The 13,649-nt window shown below is 49.4% G+C and overlaps 4 protein-coding genes across 4 annotated transcripts; 1 reads left to right on the forward strand and 3 right to left on the reverse strand.

Annotated features, from left to right (window-relative positions):
* Positions 1 to 1,876: 1,876 nt before the first annotated feature.
* On the forward strand, positions 1,877 to 3,394 carry L3040_009540 (uncharacterized protein; the record flags this gene model as incomplete). Its single annotated transcript, XM_007293341.2, has 3 exons — positions 1,877 to 1,942; positions 2,123 to 3,059; positions 3,369 to 3,394. The coding sequence occupies 3 exons, from the start codon at positions 1,877 to 1,879 to the stop codon at positions 3,392 to 3,394; spliced, it is 1,029 nt and encodes a 342-aa protein (XP_007293403.2).
* A 2,210-nt stretch (positions 3,395 to 5,604) lies between these two features.
* On the reverse strand, positions 5,605 to 6,452 carry L3040_009541 (uncharacterized protein; the record flags this gene model as incomplete). Its single annotated transcript, XM_007293340.1, has 2 exons — positions 5,605 to 6,274; positions 6,355 to 6,452. The coding sequence occupies 2 exons, from the start codon at positions 6,450 to 6,452 to the stop codon at positions 5,605 to 5,607; spliced, it is 768 nt and encodes a 255-aa protein (XP_007293402.1).
* Positions 6,453 to 7,478: 1,026 nt separating this feature from the next.
* Positions 7,479 to 8,278, reverse strand: L3040_009542 (uncharacterized protein; the record flags this gene model as incomplete). Its single annotated transcript, XM_007293339.1, has 2 exons — positions 7,479 to 8,115; positions 8,172 to 8,278. The coding sequence occupies 2 exons, from the start codon at positions 8,276 to 8,278 to the stop codon at positions 7,479 to 7,481; spliced, it is 744 nt and encodes a 247-aa protein (XP_007293401.1).
* Positions 8,279 to 10,665: 2,387 nt separating this feature from the next.
* Positions 10,666 to 13,590, reverse strand: L3040_009543 (uncharacterized protein; the record flags this gene model as incomplete). The annotated part of the gene is made up of 8 exons (XM_066156002.1): positions 10,666 to 10,889; positions 10,945 to 11,045; positions 11,102 to 11,153; positions 11,203 to 11,291; positions 11,568 to 11,608; positions 11,664 to 11,756; positions 11,867 to 13,141; positions 13,207 to 13,590. The coding sequence occupies 8 exons, from the start codon at positions 13,588 to 13,590 to the stop codon at positions 10,666 to 10,668; spliced, it is 2,259 nt and encodes a 752-aa protein (XP_066010271.1).
* Between the last annotated feature and the right edge of the window lie 59 nt (positions 13,591 to 13,649).

Consider the following 13,649-nt stretch of genomic DNA (forward strand, 5'->3'; position numbering starts at 1 on the left):
GGTGGTTGATGACACGAGCTCTTGTTTTGGGGTAAAGGAAAAGGTGTGCAAGAATTTCTGATAAGCAAGTGGCTGCACCAGTTGGGTGATGAAAAAAGGTTGATAGGTTCAAGATGGGAGAAGATGGGGGAAACCAAGAGGGCTCAAGGGAAAGGGTAGGCTTTTTAAGTGGGGCCCGTAGGTGTGCTATTCACCTTGAAAGTCAACTCTAGCAGAGTCACGGGGGCTAAAACGTCCTTATTCACCTCTCTTCTACCTCAACAGCCAGCAGAGCGTCAGAATCAATATCCACTATCAGCTTTTCTTCGTTCAAGCTTCAGATGCATTATTCTTCTCGGTTAGCTAGCCTGGGCCCTCGGCTATCTATTCTTACCAGGCAACGATCGTATCCGTCAATAAGTTTACTGCGACCCCGCCAGTACGCTTCTTTTGTTCCCTTTCCCTTTCTCGTGCACCTTCTCCATTGCTGTTCACCTTGCCTCCAATTCGACCGCCGGTTACCCGGATATCTACAAGTATACGTATGTGCAAGGGCAAGAGTAAGTGGTTGCATCCATTATGTACGTAGACCCTGGCCTATGCAGCTCTATCGTGCCAGCTGCCGGTTCCTGCTGCCCATTGCCGTCTGGCAAGCAAAGGCAATTGATGCAATGTACCGGTATATGGTTTATCTTGAGAGAGAGAATTTACGTTTGAAAGATGGGATGAAAGGGACCCCCACGGGGGTGTATGTAGAAGACCCCTGCTACTTAGGTATGCAGCAGCAGCAGCAGCTTTTTCATGCAAGCTCTTTACGCGCCCTCGCGCTTTCGCGTCCTCCACCAAACAAAAGACTTCTATCCTGCGAAAAGCTGCAGCTATCCAAGGATCCGCCCCTCCCCCCAAGCAAACCTTGCCATCGGCAGACAAAGCGATCTCTGATATCTCGGAAGACCAGGGCAGAGAGAGAGAGAGAAAGAGAAAGAGAGAGAGAGAGAGAGAGACAGAGAGAGAGAGAGAGAGAGAGAGAGAGATATGGACGGAGAAGAATGAACACAATGACGAGCTCTATCCGGGGCCAAGCCAAGCGGGATCCAACAATGGGCTTCTTCCTCTCCTCCTCTGACCTGACCTGACCTGATCTGCTTCTCCTACCTACCTACCTACCCCACCGTCCTGCAGAGCGGATGCACACACCTACCTCTGATCTTTCTCTTGAGATTCCCTAGAGAGAGAGAGCCCGCACAAGAAAGGAAAGAAGGGGGTTTTTGTGACAAAGCACACCCGGGGTGGGCTTTGAAAGGGGGGGCCGGCCCATTGAGCGGATTTCTTAATTTCTTATACCTTGCGCACGCGAAAGCACCCGTTTTCAAAGGGACTTTGTGAAGGAAAAGAGTATTTCTCACGCTGGGGCCCCCTCCCCTCCTCTCACTCACTCACTCACTGGCTTGCACGGCGTTTCTGCAGAGCCAGCACCCGGAATCCAGAAAGGAGCTACTCACCGCCTGTTGCATTCTGGAGAGCGCCCGTGAGAGGATATTCTCTTTTTTTCCAAAACCCTTTGGAGCGCTGCTTCCTCAAGATCTGTGAGACCAGAGGAGCTGTTTTGAAGAAGGAGAGGGGAAGAGAGAAGTTGAGGTTGTTGGGAACAGGAACTCTGAGCTCTCCGATTACGAGGTTAGCAGCAGCGCGCACACATACATACAACAAGCTTCCAAGAACTTCAATCGAGAAATAAAGCTTGTAGATTTTCACACAGTTCACGAGAGTCGAAAACACCTTCTGCTCAACTCGCGCGCCCAAGCCCGCCAGCCAGCCAACCCGAGGCACGCAAATCTGCAAGACGCAGGTACAGACTCCAACCGGCACGCTGGCGAGCCTTCGCAAATCCCAGGTCATGCCGACCGAGAATTCCATCACGAGGTTGCTGTTTGCGATTCTCAGCCAGAAGTGTTTGAAAGATGTAAGCAACTCCCCTCCATTCCCACGTGGCGTTTGCAAACTTTCCTGTGTTCTCGGTCATAGCTATACATCACATTCAACGTCCCTCCTTCTGCCTTTTCATCCTCTTGCCTCTTGTAATCCGCACTATTGCTCGAAACTTGGGGTATGGCATGATCCTGATACATGATCCGCCAAACAGATAGACTGGAATAAGGTCGCCCGCGACCCCCTTCTCTGCCAGGAAATCACCAACGGCCATGCCGCCCGCATGCGCTACTCGCGCTTCAAGAAGCAGATGGATGCCGCGAGCGGCATCGTCCCTGCCCCATCCACCCCCCGCAAACCGCGCAAGAGCCGGGTCGAGAAGAACCGCTCCCCCCCCAAGAAGGAGTCCCCGAAACAGCTCAAGCATTTCCGAGACGAGGAGCGGGGTACGAAGCGTGAACGCGATGCCGGAAGCGAGGAGCGGAGTGACCGGGCCGGCACGACAGAGAGCGACGTCGACGGCTCCCTCGGTCTGGACAGTAGTCCCGGCATGGCCCTCGGGCTCGGAACGGGGGCCATGGAGCTGAGCATGGAACTGGATATGGGTATGGATATGGGCATGGGCATGGGCATGGGCATGGGTATGGAGATGGGTATGGGCGACATGCCAACTACTGTGAAGAGGGAGCGCAAGCCTTCGTACGCTACCCTGCACCTGCACGGGCAATTGCAGCAGCAGATATCCCACCACCCCCAGCAGCACCACCACCACCACCCGTCTTCCTCCTCCGTCTCCAACCCAAACGCAAACAGCACCCTCCCCAACACGCCCCCCCGCATGTGCATCGAGCAGTCCCCCTCCCGGCGCGGTTCTTTCGCTCCCGCGGGCGACATGGCCGACGGGCTGCTGACGGGCTTTGGCCATGGGATCCCCGGCGGCGCGTCGGCGACCACCACGCTGCACGAGCAGCTGGGGCCGGCGGGTAACATGTACGAGCCGCTAATCTTGGGGTCGGGTGCTGCTTACAACGGTCACGTCGCGCCCGGGCCTGAGACGTACGTGGTAGATCTGCAGACCGCTGGGGCAGCAGCAGCTCATGGCGGGCCGTACGGGATGCCGGCTCACGCCTACGACGGTTTTGGCTGGGCTGGTGAGGAGATTCTCAGGGGGAGGGGGAGGGGGAGGGGGGACGGCGGCGACATGGGAATGGGAGAGAGTACTCCGGGGACGGGGATGGGGGTGGGTGTGAGTGTTAAGAAGGAGGAGAGGTGGGAGGAAGGGTATCGTCATCATCATCATCATCATCATCATCATGCTTAGGCAGGCGTTGGAGTTAGATTTGGATTTTGCATATCTGTGTTTTGGGGTTCTTGAGGGGGAGAGAGATAGCAGACCTCGAGAGATAGGAGTGTCGCTCGCTTAAGTATCATGAGGTTCTATCTATTTATTTCTATCTTAGGAAGTTACGAAGGCGGGAGTGAGTGAATTCGTAGATAGTCGTATCAATCGTAATAGCAATGGGGAATAGGGAATAGATGACTGTTCTACGACTTTGAAGTTCTTTCCCTGTCGGTACCTATATCTATCCATATCGACCTAAGTTAGTTACGTCGTACAGTAGTAGTTGAGGCTGATGTGGCCAACTCCACCCGTGAACCATGGTTCACGCGTGCCTCTCGCTTAGCACGCCACGCGGTTCAGGGAACCCCCAACTTGATTGCACCTGTACCTAGAACCTACTACCGGTATTCAGCTCGTGCACGTGACTCCTTCTCATCGTATAGAAGGAAGTCAATCTCCCCTGAGCGTTGGGGAGCATACGGAATTCGGATATTATACCGAGCGAGGGTTTTGCAATTGCAAGGACTTTGACGAGGTTACGAATGTTTATGAGATCGCGACTGGCGATCTAAAATTTTCTTTATTCTTTTACTTTTTTGAAAAAAAAGAATTTTTTTGAAAAAAAAAGGGGGGAGGAGTAGGGGGGGGGGTGTTTTGGTTGGTTGGTTGATAGACAGGGTAGAAGAGGGTGAGATGATGGAGAGGTAGATGGAGAGGTAGATTGGTGTGGTAGATGGACATGTAGCTTGTCTACGAAGTATTATAACTCGGAGATACACATACCAAAAAAAAAACCATATATATAATTTCTGAAGCAGGGGGGAGTGGATAATTTTTTTTTTAAAAAAAAAGTAAAGGTATTTTTTGGGGATTTATTGGCTTTTATATATACATATTTTTTGTTCTGTAAGAAGGGAAGGAAGAGGAGGGGGGGCCGGTGGGGTGGATTATTGGAAGCCGGCTGGAGGGGGGGTTACCTGACGTTTTGCAGATTGCAGATTGCAGATTGAAAGCTGGACAGATAGACAGGCTGGGTAGCTGATTGGATGGATGGATAGATAGATAGATGAATAAATAAAATAGGGATGTTATGCTGTAAATACTCTGTGAAATGTTGTTCTATTTGATTTGGGGCGATTTGGATGTTTGGACGTTGGCCATTTAGCGGATGATGGCTTAGGCTTTGTTTTGTCTGTTGTTTTTGTTTTTGTTTGGGTTTTGGTTTGGTTATTTGTTGAACATATGGTATGGTATATGGTGTATAGGTAGAGAGTTGAGGGTGGATGCATAGGATGGAAGATGGATGGATGGGTGGGTAGAAAATGGGCTGTAAGGTAGAAGAAGCTGGATGTCGGTAGTTTGGTTGATCGGTGGTATTTGTATTGTAGGTGAGGGGAGGGGTGAGGGGGTGAGGATCGAAGAAGATGGCAGTTGAAAAGTACACTATTGATAAGTGTCGTACGGTAAATGGGATTATAATCCTGGAACATTGTAGTGCAATTGCAGGTAGCACTTTTGCATAACAAATAGGTAGTCCTAGTCAACGTGCCTTCTTCTAACGGGAGAAATTCGCGATGAAAATTAGCTAGATATAAGATACTAGGTATTTATACTCTTGGATTTGTATCACCGAGGTCATCAATTAAATCAGTTCGGTGGTGTTGGAAGGTAAAATCCAGAGAGCTGAAATATTGGTGCGGGTACATGTATGTATGTACTATTTAGTTAATAAGCTTCGCGCCTTTACGATTTCCTTAATTGATATATTTTATGGCTTTGATTTAGCTGGTGTAAGTGGTAATTAGAGAGCTTGTAGGTTGAATGGGCAGTGTATTGACTATTTTGGAAAGAGAAGTAGGAAAATAAGAAAAATTGGGATAGGAAGAGTAATTAATGGTTGAGAGAAGCGAAGGAAAGGGGAAGACACGGGTCGTACTTGCTGATGATCTGGGATAGAGGGTGTTTTCTTTTAGACAGGTTGAGATGACTGATGAGCTTGTGATTAAGGAAAAGCAGATGTATATATCAACAGATAAATAGGTACTTGGCTGTTTTTGGGCTGGCGGTAGACATTTATGCCTATGCTAATCAATGTCTCGGAAGGCTTGGAACTAAAATCAAATAATAAATACCTGAAACGGATATTGTGAAATCGCAAGACCCTAAACCACACCCTTCAAAGCGAGTGTATTGGTTTTGTGAAACATTCGGAGATTCTGGCCTTTGCGCAAGCGTCACAGGCTTGGCAATCGCGACGTTTTTCTTAGCTATTTACTCGATACTGCGAAAGATTCCTATGGCAGGCTCATAAGTCTTGTCTTCAGGCCATAACCATTTCCCAGAGCCACTCCGACTTAATATCCCATAAATTTCCTGGCCTCATCGTTTCGCAAATGTATCGAGCAAGATTCGATCTCACAGGGTTCATCAAAAGGAAGTTCCAAGCTCATATGTTCCTTCAGACTCTTTCCGATCGCTTCGGCATAAGTTTTGTTGCATGTTATGAGTCTCGCCCAGTGTTCGAAGTCTCCAAAGTTCGGGTCAAGATACATCTCCAGAGTTCGCTCCTCGATGTTTTCCCGGAATGGGGACGAGTCGGGGCATTTCTCGTAAACGAACTGGACCTCCTGGACTTTTACTGTGCGTTTGAAAGGATCACACAACCAGCAGCTCTCAGATACATCACGTGCAACCTCAACTACTTCATCCGAAGCAATTTTGTGCCCAAATGCCTCCAAGCCGTACCAGTCGAACGGGTGGTTCTTGTCTCGTGCGTGACCAGGGATCCTCATATCCTTCTCTTTGCAGCGTAAGTCCGAGCCGTAGAGCCACTCGACGAAGAGCTTGAAGATCTCGGGGTCGTCATCCTCCAACCATATAGACTTCTCGGTCGTCTCAGCAAACCCTCCCCGGAAAGCGCTGCGAAAGAACCTCGTCCGATCGCAGATCAAGTTCTCATGTACGGTCCAGCACTTCCTATCCGGACCAACGTAGATCGTGACCATGTTGCTCGAGGCCGTCATCCTAGTTCCTGGTCAGCCAGCCCGTACGCTGCGCGCGCGGTCGAATCGACCTAGTCACTTTTTTTCTCTTCAGAAACTTACTCTCCAACGTCCTTGAATGCTTTTTGGGTTCGGTCTGGAATCTTGGAAGGATGCTCATTGGTCATCAAGCTTGCTGTCGAGCTTGTGATCTTCGACATTTTTGCGCGTCTCTAGTATTGACAACTGAGTGCGCACGAAGGAGACGCGTCAGACGTCCTATCTTGGTAGTTTCGATCTGATTTGGTGTTCGGCCGCCAATAGTTTTGGAAACAGTGTTTGCACGTCTGCGAATGCGACACTTGAGGCTGTGTCTTTCGGTGATTTGAATTGCAATTGGAAGATGCTGGACTTCGGTACTAGGCTGGTAGAAAGTGGTAGGTAGCACTAGTGATTAGCGTGATCTTTTTAAGCGAAGTCAATATTTACCCTATGGCATCATACCGAACCTCTTTTACGGCTGACTCCAGTCCGGCCTCGACACCTGTCTGTCGTTTTGCGACTCTGATACGGCTACTACGCTCTTAAGCTAGCTACGGCAGTATCTGTCTTGCTACTCTGGTTTTTCCTTGTCGAGAGGATTATCTCTCACTGCGATCCATCCTATCTGTAGGGGAAGGGCGCAGCTGATGGCAACTTTGCTGTACCACTTTAAACTACTTTTTGGGGCCGTCTTGTCTGCAATTCCTTAGCCTAGCACGTCGCCGTACCCCGTGGGAGGTCCCAGGGCGGCAGGCTCCGCCTGCCACCCGCCCGACGTTAATAAATACTACAACAACCACCGAACCTCTTTTTCATGTCTAGGATAGGGAGGAACAAGGCTTGTCCCCAAGTAGCCTGGAAATTAGAAACTGTCACGAGGAATATCTCTTTAAATATCAGAGTCCTGTTGAGATATTAAAGTATCACTGCATTCTCAGGAGTGGGTTTGTACCATCTTGCAGATTTTTCTCAAGCAATTGCATTCGGAAGTCTGGAATGCGGAGCGCAATTTGTGTTGTTGTACTATACAATCTGTGCCTAATGCTTCCGAAAATAATCTCCATTCTCTATGCACTATCAAAGGTGTGAAGTAAGTCACCCCATCACCTCCCATGCCACTCGAAAGACCTGATATCCATGATTTCAGATGCGCTAGAAAACACATGCTATCTCCTCTTGAGTTGTATGCAACCCGCTGTGCTTCCTTAGTTGATCGCTCCAGCGGTGTGTAGCCAGCAATCGTTTAGGCAGCAGCAGAATGACATATTATCGAACATCAATTTGTGACTCTTCAGTCTGATTGCGAAATTCCCTGCGAAGGACGCATTGCAGGCCAAGAGCTGACCGAGCCAGGCATAATCATCAACCTTCCGACTCAAGTAATGGCGATTCATTACTTTGCGGCTTGCCACACCTCTCAAACGAGTGTGCTCTGAGCATTCCTCGTAGATGAACTTGATATCCTCGGCCGATCGCTTCATATACTTTGGTACATAGCAATCATACCAGTTACCAACAGCTATTGTTGACAGATCATTCAACCAGAATTTGTCAGCGAAGGCCTCCAGATAACACCAGGTGATAGGTCGATCATCTTTCTTCTGGCTGCTATCTGACTTGACGGAATGTAGATCTCCTGTGTAGAGCCATGTGACGAACAGACCAAAGATCGCGGGATCCTCGTTGTCCAATATGATGGTCTTCTCGGTAGCTTTCTTGAAATCGCCTCTGAATGCTTCCATAAAGTACTCCGAGCCGTGGCTGAGAAGATCCTCGTGCAGAAACCAGACCTGCTTGGCGGGGCCGACGTATAATTTCACCATGTTGCCCGACTTGATCAACCTGAAAGTCAAAAGTCAGTCCAGTGGATTGCAACTTCAGCAACGAAAACAACTTACTCATGAAACGGAGTCTCGTATTCTTCTTTCACATCTGAACCCTCCACAAGGTACCTCTTCCCCGATGTTGCTGGAACTGCGGCCTTTTCTCTCTTTTCAGATGCCATAATGAGTCTGGATGTCGATCGAGCGCGATTGCTAGACGGTGAAGTCGACTCCAAATTCGGAGCGTGGAAAGCAGAGCTGGTCTGAGACCACTCCAACACGTTGAGACTAGTGATAGAGAGAAAATCTAGGGTGATTGGGGGATTGCGAGAGGGAAGACGGGTATGTAGTGATAGAAGCTCAAACGCGTTGTTGACGAGGTGACGGGATCGGTGGACGCAAATAAAACGCTAGTCGCAAGCTCGCAGCATATCGTGAGTAAATGACCTACACATAGGGACGAAATTCACTGATTTCCTTCAAACGAGCAATATGATTGGTTGCGATAGGTCTGTCACTACTCCGATATCTAGCAGTGTAACGCCTAATGTATTGATATGATGCGGACAAAATTGCGCTTGCTTTATACTATCTACTCCTGTACCACAAATGGACCGCCCAGAGTCTCACTATATTGTAGCTTCAGGTGGCAAAATTGAATCATTAGTTGATGATACATGATGGCAGCTTGGTGAAGCTGACCAGCGGCCCTGATTAATCACAGCCCCTTGACGGAGGCTTCATACTTATCCTTGGATTGCTCCAAAAGGAACGATATTTGGGATGTTTTTTCTCGCGACTTGACGAGTAATTGAGGACTTAAGAATCATCTTCCAGTGTTCATGTTCTCTTTGTCGTGCTTCTTCGAATCTCGAGACCGAGTATTTATTGAGAGAGATAGGAGTAGAGAAAACGATACCTTCCTGCAGAGTCCATCAGCTCTACCTGATTCAACAGAAACCTTCAGCATCCTCCCTGAGCTTGAGCTTTAATCTGAATATCTTAAGACTGTAGAATATATCTATCAGCGCTTTGTCCCAAAGATGAAGCATCTTTGTTCTTATTCATCGCCTCTTCTGTCTTACTTGCGATTGAGGTGTTGGGTCCTTTTCTTCAAACCGTGAACCGTTAGCAGGATTGAGCTCCATTATTGAAATGGAATGCACCGCCGGAGAAGTCTTCTTAAAAATGCTGAGGCTGGAGAGGTTGCTTCACTAACGTCTACATAAATTAACCGAGATGTTAACCGAGACTGTTAACCGAGAGAGAACAAAAAAGGCTCAACCCACAACTTCGATATATCCCCGTCGCTTCATGCCTTCCAAAGGCTCGCAAAGCCAAGTGTAAATATTGAAATAAACCCAGTACATTCTAATGCTTTCACAACTCAGTTATAACTGACGCCATGACACAGTCTACCCCGTGCCCTTTGTCCTAGTGTAAATTGGCTGGAACTCCCATAAGAAAGCACCACACTCCTGTCAGCTCCAAAGCTGTGCAAGAATGACTGCACCCCCTTTTTTTTTTCTTTAAGAAGTAATCTTCCTCTGGAAATGCTCTCAAAATCAAGAACTTCTACTGCTAGTCAGTCCTATGGAGTGGTCTAGGGGTATTCTAAGGCCTCAAGTCTTCCTCGGCTCAGAATCGCCGTATGCCTGATTCTGGTTCTCCTACGAATTCATCATCCGGCCGGTTTGCGTGCTTGCCTCGTGAGGTGTGCACAGGTGGAAGCCACACTAGGGTGTCGAGCAGGTATTCAATTCCGTGCTCACAATGAGTGGCGCGGGGACCTCCGCTCTATCAAGCAGCCAACTTGTTGGCCTCATGCGCGCTTTGGTAAGTCTGGGTGAGACATCGCTTGGAAAAGGGGGAATGGCTGACATTTGTTGTTGTTGTATTTATTCACGTCGGGCGGTGGTAAGCGGAGCCTGCCGTCCTGGGACCTCCTATATAGTACGGCGACGAGCTAAGCTAAGGAGTTACATACAAGACAGCCCTAGAAAGCAGTTCAAGGTGTTACAGCAAAGGCTGTCATCAGCTGCGCCCTTCCCTTATAGATAGGATGGATCACAATGAGAGAGCGAGAGAGCTCTCGTCAGGGAAAGAATCCAAAGAAGCAAGGCAGAGACTGCCGTATCTAGCTTAGAAGCGTAGCGGTGTCAGAGTCGCAAAACGAGAGGTATCAAGACCGGACCGAAGTCAGCTGTGGGTGCACACGGAGGTACACAAGAAAGAAAGAACGCCTCAAAAATTCAAGTCTAAACGCAGCCCATCTATATCTTACAACACCGTCGGAGTGAGTTCCCCCGGGAAGGCACCACGCTGCCCAAAAAGAACCCACGCTCGGCGTATATGATGCTGAATCTTACAGTTGACGTAAGGCGGGGCGGACCAAATGGCTGACACTTGAACAGTATGGGATACAAGTATCGCTATCGCCTTGTCTGGCTCTGGAAATTGTTCTTAGTCATGACATGGCCAGATCCGCGAATAGAGACGCCTCTGCGACTCGCATTCGGCCATGCCAACGAACATCTCCTTGAAGCTTTCGTTAACCTTCGAAGCCACTTCAAACTTCTCCCTCAATACCATCCCACCAAGTCACCATCCTGAAGTTGATGCAGAACCCCTCCAAGCCCTTCAGCAAGCTCCATTTACTGTTGTGAAGCTCTAATTCGTGGTCGCTAAAGTTGATAGGGTAAGGGGTGGCCCCTGGAATGACTTCTTTCCATAGAGCAAGTGTGTGTAGTAACGCGTGACGTAGACTAAACATATCGTTCCTGCTCCAGGCACCTGTGACCATTTCGCGACCTCGCAACACGACATTTCGGGTCGTGAATACTCTTACAAGATCTAGCACCGTTCCCAGCAGCATCAACGGCGGGGTCTACGAGAGCCGGGACACTGAAGCTGCGAGATCTCGACTGCAGATTCTCGCGTTCGTTACATCTGATAGTCATCAGTTGAAGTTCAATTGTCGGGGGAAAACGCGTTGACGGTCTTACAGCCATCTGTATGGCCGATAATGACATGGTTCTTCTCCCGAAATCTCTATCTCTGTGACATGACATGAGCATAGCAGTCTTGAAAGTTGCGTTGTGCGTACCTGAACCGTCTTCCTGTTGCTTCCGCAATAGTGGGAATGCCGCAGTACTCATCGACCGGCAGCTGTCAAGCTGCCGATAATGCCAAACCCTGTTGCACTGTTGCACAGGGGAACATTACCGATTGGTTTCAATTGCGGTATCGGAAAACGGGAGGAGACTCTCATCGTAAGAAAGTTGCAGTATTGTGGTCATCTGAAAGTGCTGAAGTTGGATCTGATGGATTAATGTTCTTGTTCGTGCTTCCAGCAGCAAATGAATCAAAAGTCAGCTGACAGCCGACCCGTACTGATCTTGGCCAGCACCTCCCACTTCTTCACCATGGCCCTGCTCTGTCCCCAGCTCTATCTTTTATCTGCAGATACACCTAAGTTTCCGGACTTGGAGCTGGTTCTGGTTATGCGAGATCTTGAGGCGAAGTCAGTAACAAAAATGGCATTGGGCGGGCAGTTGGGGTACAAACAGGAGCGACCTTAGATGGCGGGAGACCTTCCCTGGGACAACGGCGAAGAGACCCGGGTGCTTGATCGACAGATTTATTCCCCATGAACTCGCTCTACAGCTACATAGATCCAATACAAGAACACCATATAACGCCACCCAGAGTAGTCTAGCCCGCTCGTCTAAATACCGCATCTTTAACCCAGTTCGTCAAGAAACAGTTACATGCGTACCGTGAAAACTGCCGTTCCCATTCGCGCTCAGCTCTCTCGGCCGCCACGTCTCTTCTTGTCTCGTTCCCGGCGGTAGCCACGCCACATTACTCGCTCCTCGTGGGTTGCCTACACGGCCAAAATCGTCAGATTTTTTTGACTCCGAGGAGGAGTTGATGGCATACCCGTTGGTATAGCCTCGGACCGGGGTGTCGAAAGCCGGAGACCCGTTGCGATTCGGTAGGTGGGAGGAGGGGAGGAGGCTGTCTTCTTTGATATCCATCATTTTCGCCTTCTTGTCAGCTTTACTGCTTTGGCTCGTTCGGTCGTACAGGTAGAGGCCGAAGAAGGTTAAGGCTATGCCAAGGCCTTGGATTTTGGTAGTGGGGTTTCGGAACCAGATAATGGCTATCACGACGATGAAGACGCGCTTGATGAGGGAGGCGACAGAGTAGGTTACGGGAGAGACCATGGAGAGTAGGACGAAGGCGATGATATTTTGGCCGAAATGGAAGGTGCCGTTGAAAACGTATTCTAAGGCCAGGCGGCCGTGGTCGAATGCCGGTTTGGAGGGAGAGCCTTCGGCGAGATCGACCGTGCCATCGTGAAAGAAGTCCCGCATAATTTCCAGGCCTTCTGACCAGAACCAGATGGGCGAGGTGAGGACAAAAGCTAGGCCAGAGGAATAGCAAAGGAGGTTTAGTTTGTCCAACTTTCGGCTTTGGACACCCGATGCTTCGGCTTTAGACGCAGCGTTGAAGAGACGCTTTGAGAAGATGTTCTGTGTGACAAAAATCAGGGCGGCAAGGAAAGCATAAAAAATTCCCAAAAAGTTTCCCCGAAATTCCGCAGAACATGCCAGCATTACACCTAATGTCAGGGGGGTTAGTGAGATATAGGTGGTTATTGGGTAGCGAATATCGAAGATGACTCGATATGCCAGTACAGTGAAGAGAGGAGATAGTCCCTTGATAGTGTGGACCAGAGAGACGGGGATCTTCATGGTTGCTGATGAAGACAGGAGATGGCCCCCTATTTGGAAGGCAGCCAGAGGCATGGTTGTCACGATGACCTCTCGGGTGGGATACCGAACTCTGTGTTTTAATGCAGGGATTCTAGTTTGAAGACTGGGGAAGACCGTCGCCAGGTGAGAGAAAAAGAGGCAGAGGAAGGCGACGAATGCGAATTGTATCAGAGTAAGGGTGGCTGGTTTGGGGAAGGCATTCAGGATTGCTTTCGAGGAGGTACTCGTCAAAGCACTCGACATATACCAAATTATGCACAGAGTCTACGAATATCAGTATTAGCAGTAGCACTGACACTGGGAAAGGGCTAGCTGGAGCGGTTACACACAATCAGTTTGGGCGAGACAGGCGCCTTCAGTGCATCTGCTACTTCGTGTACGTTTGCACTGATGCTCCCTTTCCTCGTCCGGATCGTTCTGAATGCATCGCTTAAGCTCGGTTGTCTGCCATGTTTTCCTCCTATGCTTGCCTGTCCGTTCCAAGCAGATCCCCGTCGCCCGCTATCCTTCAGCGATTGCCATCTGCCCGCAGAGCTTGATCCGTCCGTATAGCCATTAGATCTGGTAGGGCTGGACAAATATGGCGATTGGCTGTCCGGAGACTCAAAATGATCCGGGAACTTCTCCATGGAAGTACGTTGGGTAGGCTCGCTGTCGTCAGGGAATTTGAACCTGGGGCCGCCAGACATAGATGTTAGAGTTGAGTTAGGCATGGGGGTGTTTCAATGAGTGTGTAGCCCTGTCGGCAGGATCATGTTGGTCGCGATTGAAC

Source organism: Drepanopeziza brunnea, assembly GCF_022702325.1.
Source record: "Drepanopeziza brunnea f. sp. 'multigermtubi' strain 214-2 chromosome Unknown ctg19, whole genome shotgun sequence".
In the NCBI taxonomy this organism is placed as follows: domain Eukaryota; kingdom Fungi; phylum Ascomycota; class Leotiomycetes; order Helotiales; family Drepanopezizaceae; genus Drepanopeziza; species Drepanopeziza brunnea.